Below are 10742 nucleotides of genomic sequence, written 5' to 3' on the forward strand. Positions count from 1 at the left end.
TCATTTTTTTTCCCCTCGTACCGCCAGATCTTTTGGGTCGGCGACGGCATCGCGAAACCAGTCGGAGACAATCCCGGCTTTTACATCCGCTCACGATTGACTGCTGAAGCACAAGAGTTTCTATAGAAGCCCCTCCCCTCCCCACCCCCACCTCACCCCCCCTTTCAATTTGAAGCTGCGTCCTTTTCTGATATAATCCAGGAAGGTTCACGTCTGTCGAGGAGCAGGGCTGAGAAAATCAGGCCAAACTGGATTGAATGTGTCCCCTTTTGGTTTTTCAAATCTTTAATCCCGAAGGAAAAAGCTTTGTCGTCGTCTCATGGAGGTCAAATGAAAGGCAAATGAATTGAAGTGTTGTGTGACCTGACTTGATGCTCCACACCAAGCTGTGACCTTGCTGCGTCTCGGCAGTTGCGAACAGGATCAACGAGATAGCGACTCAGCTGAGCAGGCAGTCCAGTTTTCCTCGTTTCCAAGTCGTCCTCAGACCAAAGACTCATCTTTGATTCCCGCCTCCGCCCCCCCCGACCCCCAAGAGCCGCACACCTCGGAATTATTAGCCTCTGCTAATGTTGCGGCGGCTTCTCCTCCTCCTCCTCCTCCACATCCTCCACCTCCTCCACCTCCTCCTCCTCCGCCACATCCTCCCCCTCTTGAGAGTTTTGTATTCCTTCACCACATCTCACCGCGCGCGCGAGTCGCGCTGACTGAACCTTCCTGCGCCCTGCTGCAGTTCCTGGACTCACCTCTCGGGGGAGGAGGAGAGAGCTGGAGCTGTACGGTGAACGTGCCAAAGCTGACAGTGTGGAATGAAATGCTGTACACGAAGAGAGAAGAAGGGAAAATAAATGATCGTGTGTGTGTGCGTGCGTGCGTGCGTCATTCACTGCCTTGTACATAGCTGTTGAATTCCAATGCAGATCTGGTATCTGGTCCAGTGGAGACCAGGGTTTTAAGTGTCTTCTTCACTCTGGGTGGGGACCAGGGGGTTAAAAAAAAAAAAGCACCTCATTCAGGGTACAAGTTGTTGATTGATTGATGATAATGATGATTATTGTTATTTAAGGTTATCGATATTTTAAAACTATATTGACTTTTTTGTGAGCAAAACAAGTTCTACATTTACTTCTGCTGTATTTTTTTTTTTTTTTTTCATTGTCATTTTCTCCAGATTTCAGTTGCGACAGCCAAAACTAAAAGAGGTCTTTGCCTGGCACAGTATTGTATTTTTATTATTATTCTTGTATCTTGCTAGATCACCTGATTTTTATCAACAGAACTGCTGTTTTGTGTCATTTTTTTTTTTTTTTTGTTCTGACTTTTTTTTCTTGTTGAAGATTTGGGATTAGACTCCTCTGGTTATCCTTGAACTGTAAATGAGGTGTTGAATGTGCTCGTAGATAATCCTCTTCCTCCGTAGGTTAAAGTCTCCTGCCTCCGCTGTGCTTTTAGAGGGCGGCAAATCGTCGATTTTGTAAAGATTTATTGTACAATACATTGTGTTTCCAAACTGGGCGCTTATCGTCCCTCTACGAGGCCTGTGCGTGTGGAGCGGGTTGACCGGCAGCGTGGCGGCGTCAGCTCAAATGTTAATGGGGAAGCGTGCAATATTGCTGAAACCACGTGATCAAACTGGCTGCGCAAAGACAATCAGTCCAGCGGGAACGCAGCAGACAACGCGTGAAACACGTCTGCGCTGTCCGTCAACGTTTTGACAAAAGTACGAGTTTGTCGGGGAGGCGCAGCAAAGGAGATGCAGATGCACAGAATTTCACGTAGTCGCAGTCAAGTAACAAAATCCCACCTTGGCAAAGGCCTTTCAGAGAGTCGTTTGTGTCGTTGGCCACGTGGGGAGCTGCAGTTTGTGGATCTCTTGATGTATTTAAGTCGTGCGAAACCAGGAGGGGTTTGGGAATTATTTATTTATTTTTGGTAACATTTGATCGTGCATCTCAACACATAGGCACCCGCTTTTAGGACACGTTTAGCAACCAGGTTCAGAGTGGCAGAATTGCATATTAAAGGCCCATGTGTAGGATTTAGTAGCATCTAGTGGTAAGAAAGCATATTGCAAACAAGTTCATACCTGCGTATTTGTCTCCTTCCACCTAGGCATGTTACTTTAGCTTTAGCAATCCAAAATAATAATAATAATAATAATAATAATATAATGATGACCTACTTTCAGACTGGTTGGCTGAGGCGGCTGCTCTGCAGAGAAGCATCAGCAGATTCCATCAGTGGAAAAGCTGCCCTGCCCTTTAATCTCACATTTTTCGTTCACAAACTGTCACATCAGCGTAAAGTCAAGTAAATTGTGTTCTAGCTGCTGTAGAAACCTAGGGGTGAGATATGGCCAGCCCCCCCAACCCCCAAACCCCCCAACCCCAATCCCCTCTTCGTGTAAAGATGAGCAAATAAAAATACCACGTCAAAACTATTTTTATATACAACTCAAACATTGTGTATTTTCTATCCCATTGTATGCAAATGGCTCCCTGTAAATGTTACACATTGGGCCTTTAAGCTGCTATCTTAACGGCATTTGACCAGTCTGAAGATTTGGCTTGACTGCTGGATACTTGCTGGGTAACATGTACTCAAAGCTGGAAACTATTCCACTTGCATCCCCGCCATCTGATGCTGGATGTCACATCCAGAGAATGTAAAAAAAACAAACAAAGAAAAGACGACAACAACAGAGTGGTGCGGTCCCCTGCACAGTTGGTTCCCTCTGGAGAGACTGTCACTGACACACAGGGCGTCCGAGGCCTTACCTTTTCTGCCTTACGTTGGCCATTGTGTGGAGAGGCTCAGAATGAACACAGCTCACTCCCAGGAAGTCGAGACAAGGGAAAAGAATAGACTGTTGATAAAAGCGATTCAAAGACTTGCACAGGAAAAGGCCATATTTAAAAAGAAAAAAAGGGGATCTGACTTGTTTTGAAAAAGATGTACATATTTAGGAATATTCCACTTACCTTTGGGAGCTGCTTCTCCGTCTCAAGCTTTGTTTGTTCCCCGGGTAAATGCAATGCCACCACTGTTACGTCAGCAGTTTGCGTTCACAAACTGTGTATATAAACGACATACCTTGGTAAATATTGTCATTGTACAGGGTCTGTATCTTGTAGGTTTTTGGATAACTTCATTTTATCCACCCCCTTGTGTTTTCATGTACAGTGTATAAAGAACGTACAAAAAAACCAACCCAGTCTTCAGGACCTGTTTTCACCCCAGCAATGACCCTGCTTCCTCCTGCGGTTTAAGATGAGCAACTTGAGGTGATGGAGAAGTCGAGAGCTGGCACAATGTGTGTATGTTTGGTTTCTCAAGTATTTCATATTCTGCCCTCAACAATGCATCAATTCTAGCTGCAAGCTAATAAAAAAAAAAGGACTAATCATGCAGATTTCTGGCAACCTAAAAAGCTTTTGTACAATTAATCACTAGAGTTGCGGATGAAAAAACAAAACAGAAAATGAGAATAACATTGGAAGTTGAAGATCTTTGGCTACGTGTACAAAATTCAAACCGAGTCAAAGTTTGTGCTAAATTCAGCTAACAGCCAAATAAATGAGGTGTAAAGGTGAAAAGATTTTGATGAGTGAGTGCAAAGTATGAAGCCAGGAGGTTCAGCAACATTATTTCAAAAAGTCAAATTTATTTTTAGAAAGTAAAGAGGAAAATATCACGAACCTTTGCTGTGCACGTGAGCACATAACACATTCGGAACCCATCATTAAACCACAGAAATGCTTTGAGGCAATATAAATAAACTCAAGTCGCTGTGAATGTACAACGAGTGCAGAGTTTGTCGACACAACTTAAATGTCTCACTCTTGTCATATCGCATCTCTCAGCTGGGATTTTTAAAAGCAAAGAAAATGAAATGTTGGATTTTAACAGGCTTAAAATAACTTGGAGAAAGGTCCTGTTGACTTTAAATCTCACTGGTACGGGGACCACGTCTCAATAAACAAATTCTTTATTTGTATCAGTGAGCTTGTTGAGGCGGGTCGCGGCATCTTCTATCTGTTGAGACCCAGGTTCCTCTGGAAGGCGTTTCCGTCGCCCCTGGTGGCCTGCTGTTAGAGGAAAAAACGAGTTCAGGTGTGCCAAGACTGGAGAAAGCACAATGTTTTTTATCCTATTTAAGCTTTTGTCTTTTACCCTGTTGATGTCTTTGTGTTTCTCTCGGCTGACCATCTCCTCGATGATCTCTCCTTCCCCTCGCACCAGTCTTCAAATCAAGGTTCACACACTCATTAGCGTGACAGACGGCATATGCGCGTTCTAAATAGTGCGGTCAGTTTGTGACCAGCGGTGTTTGCAACGACTCAGTTCAGTCACACTGAGCCCTGCGGCTCGGCTCTACCTGGTGCGTCCCGTCTCTGGGTCCACCACTTTCCGGATCACACTCTGCCTGGCCTCGTACTCCTCCTTGGTGAGGGGCCTCTTCGTCGAGAGTCGAGCCTTCTGCTCGTCCGTCATCACTGCGGAGAAGAAGCGGATGCGATGGGTCATTGTCGAGTGGTTACCGGTGCCGACAGTCATCGTTTTTACAATCACTATTCCCAGCAGTCACACAGTCGCTGCAGGATGTACAGGACATACAGAGTGCGTGTCATGTGCTCTAGATTGGTATTATTATTGTATTGTCTATGACTATTCATTCATTTTGGTAGTATGATTAAAATAAAATATGAGAACTCATGACTCGTGAGCCCATGCCAATATTTTTCCTAGACCACATCTCTGGGTGCTCGTCATAGGCAATCACTACATCTGATACAGAAGAAGAATATTGCCTATTTAATCAGACTCAGGACAACGTCAGATAATGACGTGGAATGTGACGTGTTTACAGTCGATCGGGATCAAGAAGTCATGTCCCACCTGGGCCGAGCTCCACTTCTCCTTCATCGATCTGCCACATGTCCTGGTAGGGGCGAGGTTTCTCTGCCGGAGGACTGGACAGCGCCGCCTCCGCTTTCATCTTCTTTTTCTTCAGCTTCTCCTTCCTCTTCTTCTCCTTCTTCTTCTGTTTTTTCAGCTTGGCCTTCTTCTTCTTGAGTTTGCTTTTCTTGGATTTACTCTTCTTCCTCTTGGACTTTTCATCGCTGGAGGACGACGACGAGGACGACGACGAGGACGAAGAAGAAGAACTTCTTCGGCGCTCCTTCTTCTTTATTGTTTTGATATCTGAAAGACAAAGAATGTGTTGAACCCTAACTGGATTCTCGGATCTGTCCATTTCATTGTTTCAAACCAACCTTGGGTTTTTTTGCGCGACGCTTTCTTTGAAGATTTGCTTCGACTCCTGCTGCTGGAGGAGGAAGACGACGACGTTGAAGAGGACGACGAAGAGGAGGACCGTCTTCGTTTCTTCACTTTCTCTTGTTTCTTCTCTCTGCCCCCCCGGTCACGCGACCTGCTGCGGTCCATTGCAGTGGCAGCGAAACTTGAGTAAATGCACGCTTGGTCAAAAAAATCAGCACAGTTCACAATGCCCGTCCAGAACATCAACAGCCATAACCGGTGTTTTGTTTTCGCTTTGGCGGAAGTGTGTACGTCGGCGATTTCACTCCGCCAGCACAAGGAAGCTAATTTGGGTTCTCCCCCCCCTTTTTTTTCTTTTTTCTTTTTTAAACTACATTTGCCGTTCTTACTTTCGCTTTTATTTACAGAAGAGATTTTAACTTAACGAATATTTATATCTAGCGATTACGTTTGTATTTATATAGCTCCAGGTGGCCCTCAGAGAGTGCTATAAATTAAACAATTTACGGCAATCTAGCTGTCAAAATTCAGTTTTGCATCGCAACGTTTGACACACACACGCACGTTTATATAGTAAAGGATTTAAACATGTAAAATAAAGATTGAATTTACATCATAAAATGAGAAAAGTACCTCAACACTGCAAGTGGCTAATCTTTTTAGTACTTTATTAGTCACTGTAGGTTTAATTATAGCAACTTGTCAGTAAAGATATAAACTCTGTGTAAATGTACTTTATTAAAACTTAAAGGCATGCTCTTGTATAAAAAGTAAACAATCTATGTGCAGAGAAGCAATCCACATGAGTACATACTTGTAATGTTTATTTTCAAAGATCTTGCAAAGGCAATTGTGAATCTTTAAAGCTTGTATATTGATAAAGACGTGTGTTCCTGATGAGTTAGCCCTTATCAGTCTCGGTACATCAGGCTAAGACTAATGCACGACAAAACAGGCTCAGTTCACCCGTTATCAGCTCAAAGTAAAATTGCAACACTGCGACCAGGTTTCAAAAAGGTTTCACTGTAGCAATAAATAATACAATCTATAGATCCCATAAAAGCCCACAGAGATACAATGTAAATGATAAATACTGATAGTCCTGTTACATTTGGACACACCGCTGCAAGAGTAAAATGTAACAGTCTGAACTTGGCTGAGCATAAAATTTAGGGGGAGTTAATAAATGTCAGCAGGAGGAGAGCCGTAAAGCTATCATCTTTCCAGTCCGTGTGCAAGGGCTGCTGAGGGGAGCATATCAAGTTGCTCCGAGTAAAAAATAAAAAATATTGAGTGTTGCACTGGAATGTGTTGCTGTAGCATTTCTCGTTGGCCCATTAGGATGCAGCAGCCATTCGGATCCTCTCTGGGGGATACAGCAGAACATTCTTGGCCGCCTTGATGGTGTTCTTCATCAGCATGGCCACAGTCATGGGTCCCACTCCTCCAGGGACAGGGGTGATGTAGCCTGCCTTCTGCCTCACACCTAAAGACAGAGAGATAATAAGACATCACACACACAGTCAGGTTGCACAAACCAACAACAATATTTTTGAAATGTTGATAAACTGCAAGTATAAAATGACGGTTTCAATTTCATTTAAAGAGTTTATATTGAAGTTTTGTTGCAGTTTTCCCAAATTATCCAACATACAACCTCAAACAGGGATATACACTTTTATCAAAACATGGTAGTTTCCACCTCGGAATATTTTCCATTGGCATTTCCAATTCACACTTTTGAACTGAATGAAAATGCACCAAAACATGCGCAATACCAGAGATGTCTGCAGGAGGCGCAACCACATTCACAATTCAGGCTCACCTTCAAAGTCCACGTCTCCGACTAGTCTGTTCTTTCCAGTCACTGGGTCCTGCACTCTGTTTATGCCAACATCGATCACTGCTGCGCCCTCTTTGATCATGTCAGCGGTTATGAGGTTTGGAATCCCTGATGTCAACACAAAAAAAACAAAACGCATACAAATTTTGTCCACAGAAACAAATCGCTCAGTGAGATTTGCAAAAAGCCCTCTTAAAGATCAGAGCAGTTTCAGCAGATTTTTGACACCTGCTAGATTGTACAACTTTAAGCATTTTAGAAACGCATCACACAAACCTGCAGCAGCCACAATAATGTCAGCGATTTTAGTGTGTTGGCGAAGTTGCTCCTTTGGAGTGTGACGGTGAGAAATGGTGACCGTGGCATCACCTGCGACAGAGAAGCCATTCAGTAGAACGCAAACTCAAAGCGCTCGATCTTCCGTACACGCAGCCAGCCATCGTGCCCTGCAACCAACCTCCGGGCCTCTCGTGGCGGCCGTCCGTGTGCAGTAACATGGCGATGGGCATTCCCACATTCTTGGACCGTCCTGCCACGACGACATTCTTCCCCACGGTGGGAATACCTGACGGACGACATATGAACCGTTAGCCAACAATTACAGAGCCAAACGTCAAGAGAAGGCAGAGCGACGTGCGTTACCTGTGCGTTTAATGATTTCCCAGACTCCCCAGGGTGTAGCTGGAAGCATGGTGGACTGATCCAGGCACATGCGCCCCACGTTGACCACATGGAAGCCGTCCACATCCTTGGTGGGTGAAACGGCGTTGCAGACGGTGCGCTCGTCGATGTGATCTGCCAGAGAGACGCGAGAACAGCAAGTTTTAAAGGCTAGGACGTGGAGGTCAGGGTTACTTCTGAAAGGGCGCGACAATACAAAAGCGCACATCATTGAAAGGGTGGCTCTGGTAAAATGACACCTCGTCTCGTGACCAATGACCCTAATGAGATGGATGGCCTTTCAGCACTTTCAGCTTAGGTCAAGCGAGGGCAAACCTACGACCCGGGAGCCATATGCAGCTCCTTAAACTTTTAACTCCAGTCCGCTAAAGTTGAAGACATCCTATTAATAGCAAGTAAGTCATAAAATAACTGCAGTTCATCCATTTTTCAGTGTTTAAAATGTCATTTCAAGAAAGAGCTAAATACTTTTGAGGCTTCAAAGACTCCTAAAGTCTCCTATGAGGTGGGTCACCAAAACGCTGCTGCCCCTCCCCCCTCTGGCAAAATGTTCAACCCACTGTGGCCCCACCAGGTCAAAAAGGTCACCCACCCCTGGCTTTGGTTGTGCCCTCTGGCTCAAAGTATAAACGGAACCCATTCCAACACTTGCAGTATATGCATCATCTAAACACCCAATACATACACAGAATGTGCGTGAAAACATGACCCAGTTTTTGCACAAGAAGAAATGCTGTTGAGGTGTGTGTGTGTGTGATGTTACCTGGCAAAGGCAGCTGGACGAGCAGACCGTCGACACGATGGTCTGTGTTTAGCTTGTCGATCAGATCCAACAGCTCCTCCTCACTGATGTCTGAATGCTTGACAATGGTTTCGCTTGATATCCCTGCGAGAGTTCCAAGTGAGTTTATGATTATTAGGATAATGACTATTATCATTACTATCGTTTGTACATTTGTGTCATGCATTTCCCCACTTACCAACTTCAGCGGCAGCTCGGGTCTTATTCAGGACGTAGGAGTGGCTGGCTGGGTTGTCTCCCACCAGGACCACGCTTAGATGGGGTCGTCTGTGGCCTGCCGAAACCCACTTCTCCAAATCGGCCTGTGCCTCCTCTCGAATCTGCCGGGCTAGTTTCTTTCCTGAGATGACCACCGCCTCCTGTCTGTCATTTGGCATGGGGGGGGAGAGAGCACTCAAGTCAGACGACAAGAAATGCAAATGCAAAATGTCCTTCAGACAGATAAATCAGGCATGGAGATGAACATAGTTGGATTACTATCCTGTCATCATCAGCACTCTTTTCTTACCGTCCTGACACGGTCATCTATACACAACTAAATTACACTCACGTGTAAAGCACAGCCTGCATTTCTAAAATTAGACACAGGACATCTGGACCTGACTGAGCCATCTGGGTCACAAGCACTTTGACTGTAAGTGAAGCATTTAATGCTCTATTCAGAAGTATTTAAACTAACAGAGTTCGTATAAAGTAAAAAAGACCAAAATAAGCGAGCAAATCCTGATGTATAAAAATGTACAACTAAAAAAAAAGAAAAGACTGTGCCTCAACAAACAGTAAAATGGTTTTGTGTTATATAACAAAAGGAAACCGTGGCCAATAACTGAAGAGTAATGAGCCATTAGCGGTGATGTAACAGTCTTTTCACTTTGGGCAAACTAATTAAAGCTCGCAGAAGGGCATCACAGCTTTCTACCGGCTAGAACAAACAAACAAAATAATAAATATGGGGCCAGTTCACCAGGTCGAGGCTGCAGAGTGACTGACAAAATGCTTTGAAAGCTCGCGCTAGTTTAGATAGAAATACAACCGTCCAATGTTAAAAGCTGCCCCCCCCCCCCCCCCCCCCAGGCACTGCACACAAAGGGAAGGGAAGTTAGTTGTTGTTTGTTTAGTTTTTAAGAGGCGTTAAATTCAATGTAAACCCAGAAGTTTGTGCATCTATAAAACGCCACTGCCCCGAGAGTTGTGCGCGCGTGTTGCCAATGAACTTTCTCGTGCACCTGATCATGTGCAAGCGACACGAGATTTGGAATTTCGGGGCGTGTGTGTAATATTAAACCATGACCCGTCTCCGAGTCAACGCCGCAGGCTGGCACGTTTGCAACGAAGCAGGAGCACGGGACCCTGTACATTTGCCATCAACGTGACACGGAAACTCGGTGGAAGCCCCTCGAGCACCATCTCATGATCCCATTTGAAGAGCATGTACGATTATAAGGACCGTCGCGCGTGCAGATCTCGTTAGTGGCGCTCGGACTCGCACCTAATCTCCGGCCGAGTCCTGACTCCAAGCACCGCTCGCTCTCTGCCAAGTCTGCAAGTCTGCGGAGCGATTTCATCAGCCGGCCTTACCGCTGCAATGCTACCGGCATATCGCTAGGGGCGAACTACGCGGGACATGCGGACATTTATTACATTCTAACGTCGATAAATCGCTTAAGTGAAAATGCAGGCGACCCTTTCGGCGCGCTGAAACCAGCCGTTAGTTAACAAGTCCAAATCAACCAGGCGTCGATATTAACGAACAGCAGCTCGGTCTCGACAAGTCGGTACCGGAAGAATGCCATAATGAAAACCGGTTTCTTAGCGGTCGGCGGCGCTCACCTCGAGGCGGACGTGTGTAGCTTACAGACTTGGTGCTGCGACTGTTGGCACAGTTTCCTGAGAGTCCTGGCGGCTGCCATTTTGACCGGCGGAGGGGAGAGGAGCACCACGGCCGATTACGAAACAGAGCGCGGGGCGACGGACAGAGCGGAGGTCTGTGGAGCCGGAACGAGGAAGAGGCCCGCGGAGCCTTTAAAGCCCTCCCCGGTGACGTCACGAACGCGTCATGTGCAATGATGCTGCCACACCCCTATTTCGGAGATAAGTGGCTGCTGTCACTTTTTGGTTTGTTTCCGAAGAAGT

General features: G+C 45.5%; 2 protein-coding genes across 2 annotated transcripts; both read right to left on the reverse strand.

Annotated features, from left to right (window-relative positions):
* Positions 1-3644: 3644 nt before the first annotated feature.
* On the reverse strand, positions 3645-5576 carry arl6ip4 (ADP-ribosylation factor-like 6 interacting protein 4). The gene is made up of 5 exons (XM_076025924.1): positions 5277-5576; positions 4900-5205; positions 4379-4496; positions 4174-4243; positions 3645-4088 (listed from the first exon to the last, which is right to left on the reverse strand). The coding sequence occupies exons 1-5, from the start codon at positions 5524-5526 to the stop codon at positions 4032-4034; spliced, it is 801 nt and encodes a 266-aa protein (XP_075882039.1). The 5' UTR covers positions 5527-5576; the 3' UTR covers positions 3645-4031.
* Positions 5577-6002: 426 nt separating this feature from the next.
* mthfd2 (methylenetetrahydrofolate dehydrogenase (NADP+ dependent) 2, methenyltetrahydrofolate cyclohydrolase) lies at positions 6003-10619 on the reverse strand. Its single transcript, XM_076025963.1, has 8 exons — positions 10440-10619; positions 8788-8972; positions 8571-8693; positions 7769-7921; positions 7584-7691; positions 7403-7495; positions 7109-7234; positions 6003-6769 (listed from the first exon to the last, which is right to left on the reverse strand). The coding sequence occupies exons 1-8, from the start codon at positions 10517-10519 to the stop codon at positions 6621-6623; spliced, it is 1017 nt and encodes a 338-aa protein (XP_075882078.1). The 5' UTR covers positions 10520-10619; the 3' UTR covers positions 6003-6620.
* Between the last annotated feature and the right edge of the window lie 123 nt (positions 10620-10742).

This window comes from Nelusetta ayraudi, unplaced genomic scaffold, assembly GCF_046127955.1.
Source record: "Nelusetta ayraudi isolate G7.1 ecotype Tasmania unplaced genomic scaffold, CSIRO-AGI_Nayr_v1 ptg000018l, whole genome shotgun sequence".
Lineage (NCBI taxonomy): Eukaryota > Metazoa > Chordata > Actinopteri > Tetraodontiformes > Monacanthidae > Nelusetta > Nelusetta ayraudi.

What these genes read in the sequence shown, in the direction of transcription:
- arl6ip4 (XM_076025924.1), bottom strand. Translation starts at nt 5,526, where the DNA reads ATGTTCTGGACGGGCATTGTGAACTGTGCTGATTTTTTTGACCAAGCG. An exon ending in AGAAGTGGAGCTCGGCCCAG is followed by an intron (nt 4,497 to 4,899) that starts GTGGGACATGAC and finishes TCTTCTCCGCAG; the next exon opens with TGATGACGGACGAGCAGAAG. An exon ending in CCAGAGACGGGACGCACCAG is followed by an intron (nt 4,244 to 4,378) that starts GTAGAGCCGAGC and finishes CTTGATTTGAAG; the next exon opens with ACTGGTGCGAGGGGAAGGAG.
- mthfd2 (XM_076025963.1), bottom strand. Translation starts at nt 10,519, where the DNA reads ATGGCAGCCGCCAGGACTCTCAGGAAACTGTGCCAACAGTCGCAGCAC. An exon ending in CCGAGCTGCCGCTGAAGTTG is followed by an intron (nt 8,694 to 8,787) that starts GTAAGTGGGGAA and finishes GAACTCTCGCAG; the next exon opens with GGATATCAAGCGAAACCATT. An exon ending in CGGAGACGTGGACTTTGAAG is followed by an intron (nt 6,770 to 7,108) that starts GTGAGCCTGAAT and finishes CTCTGTCTTTAG; the next exon opens with GTGTGAGGCAGAAGGCAGGC.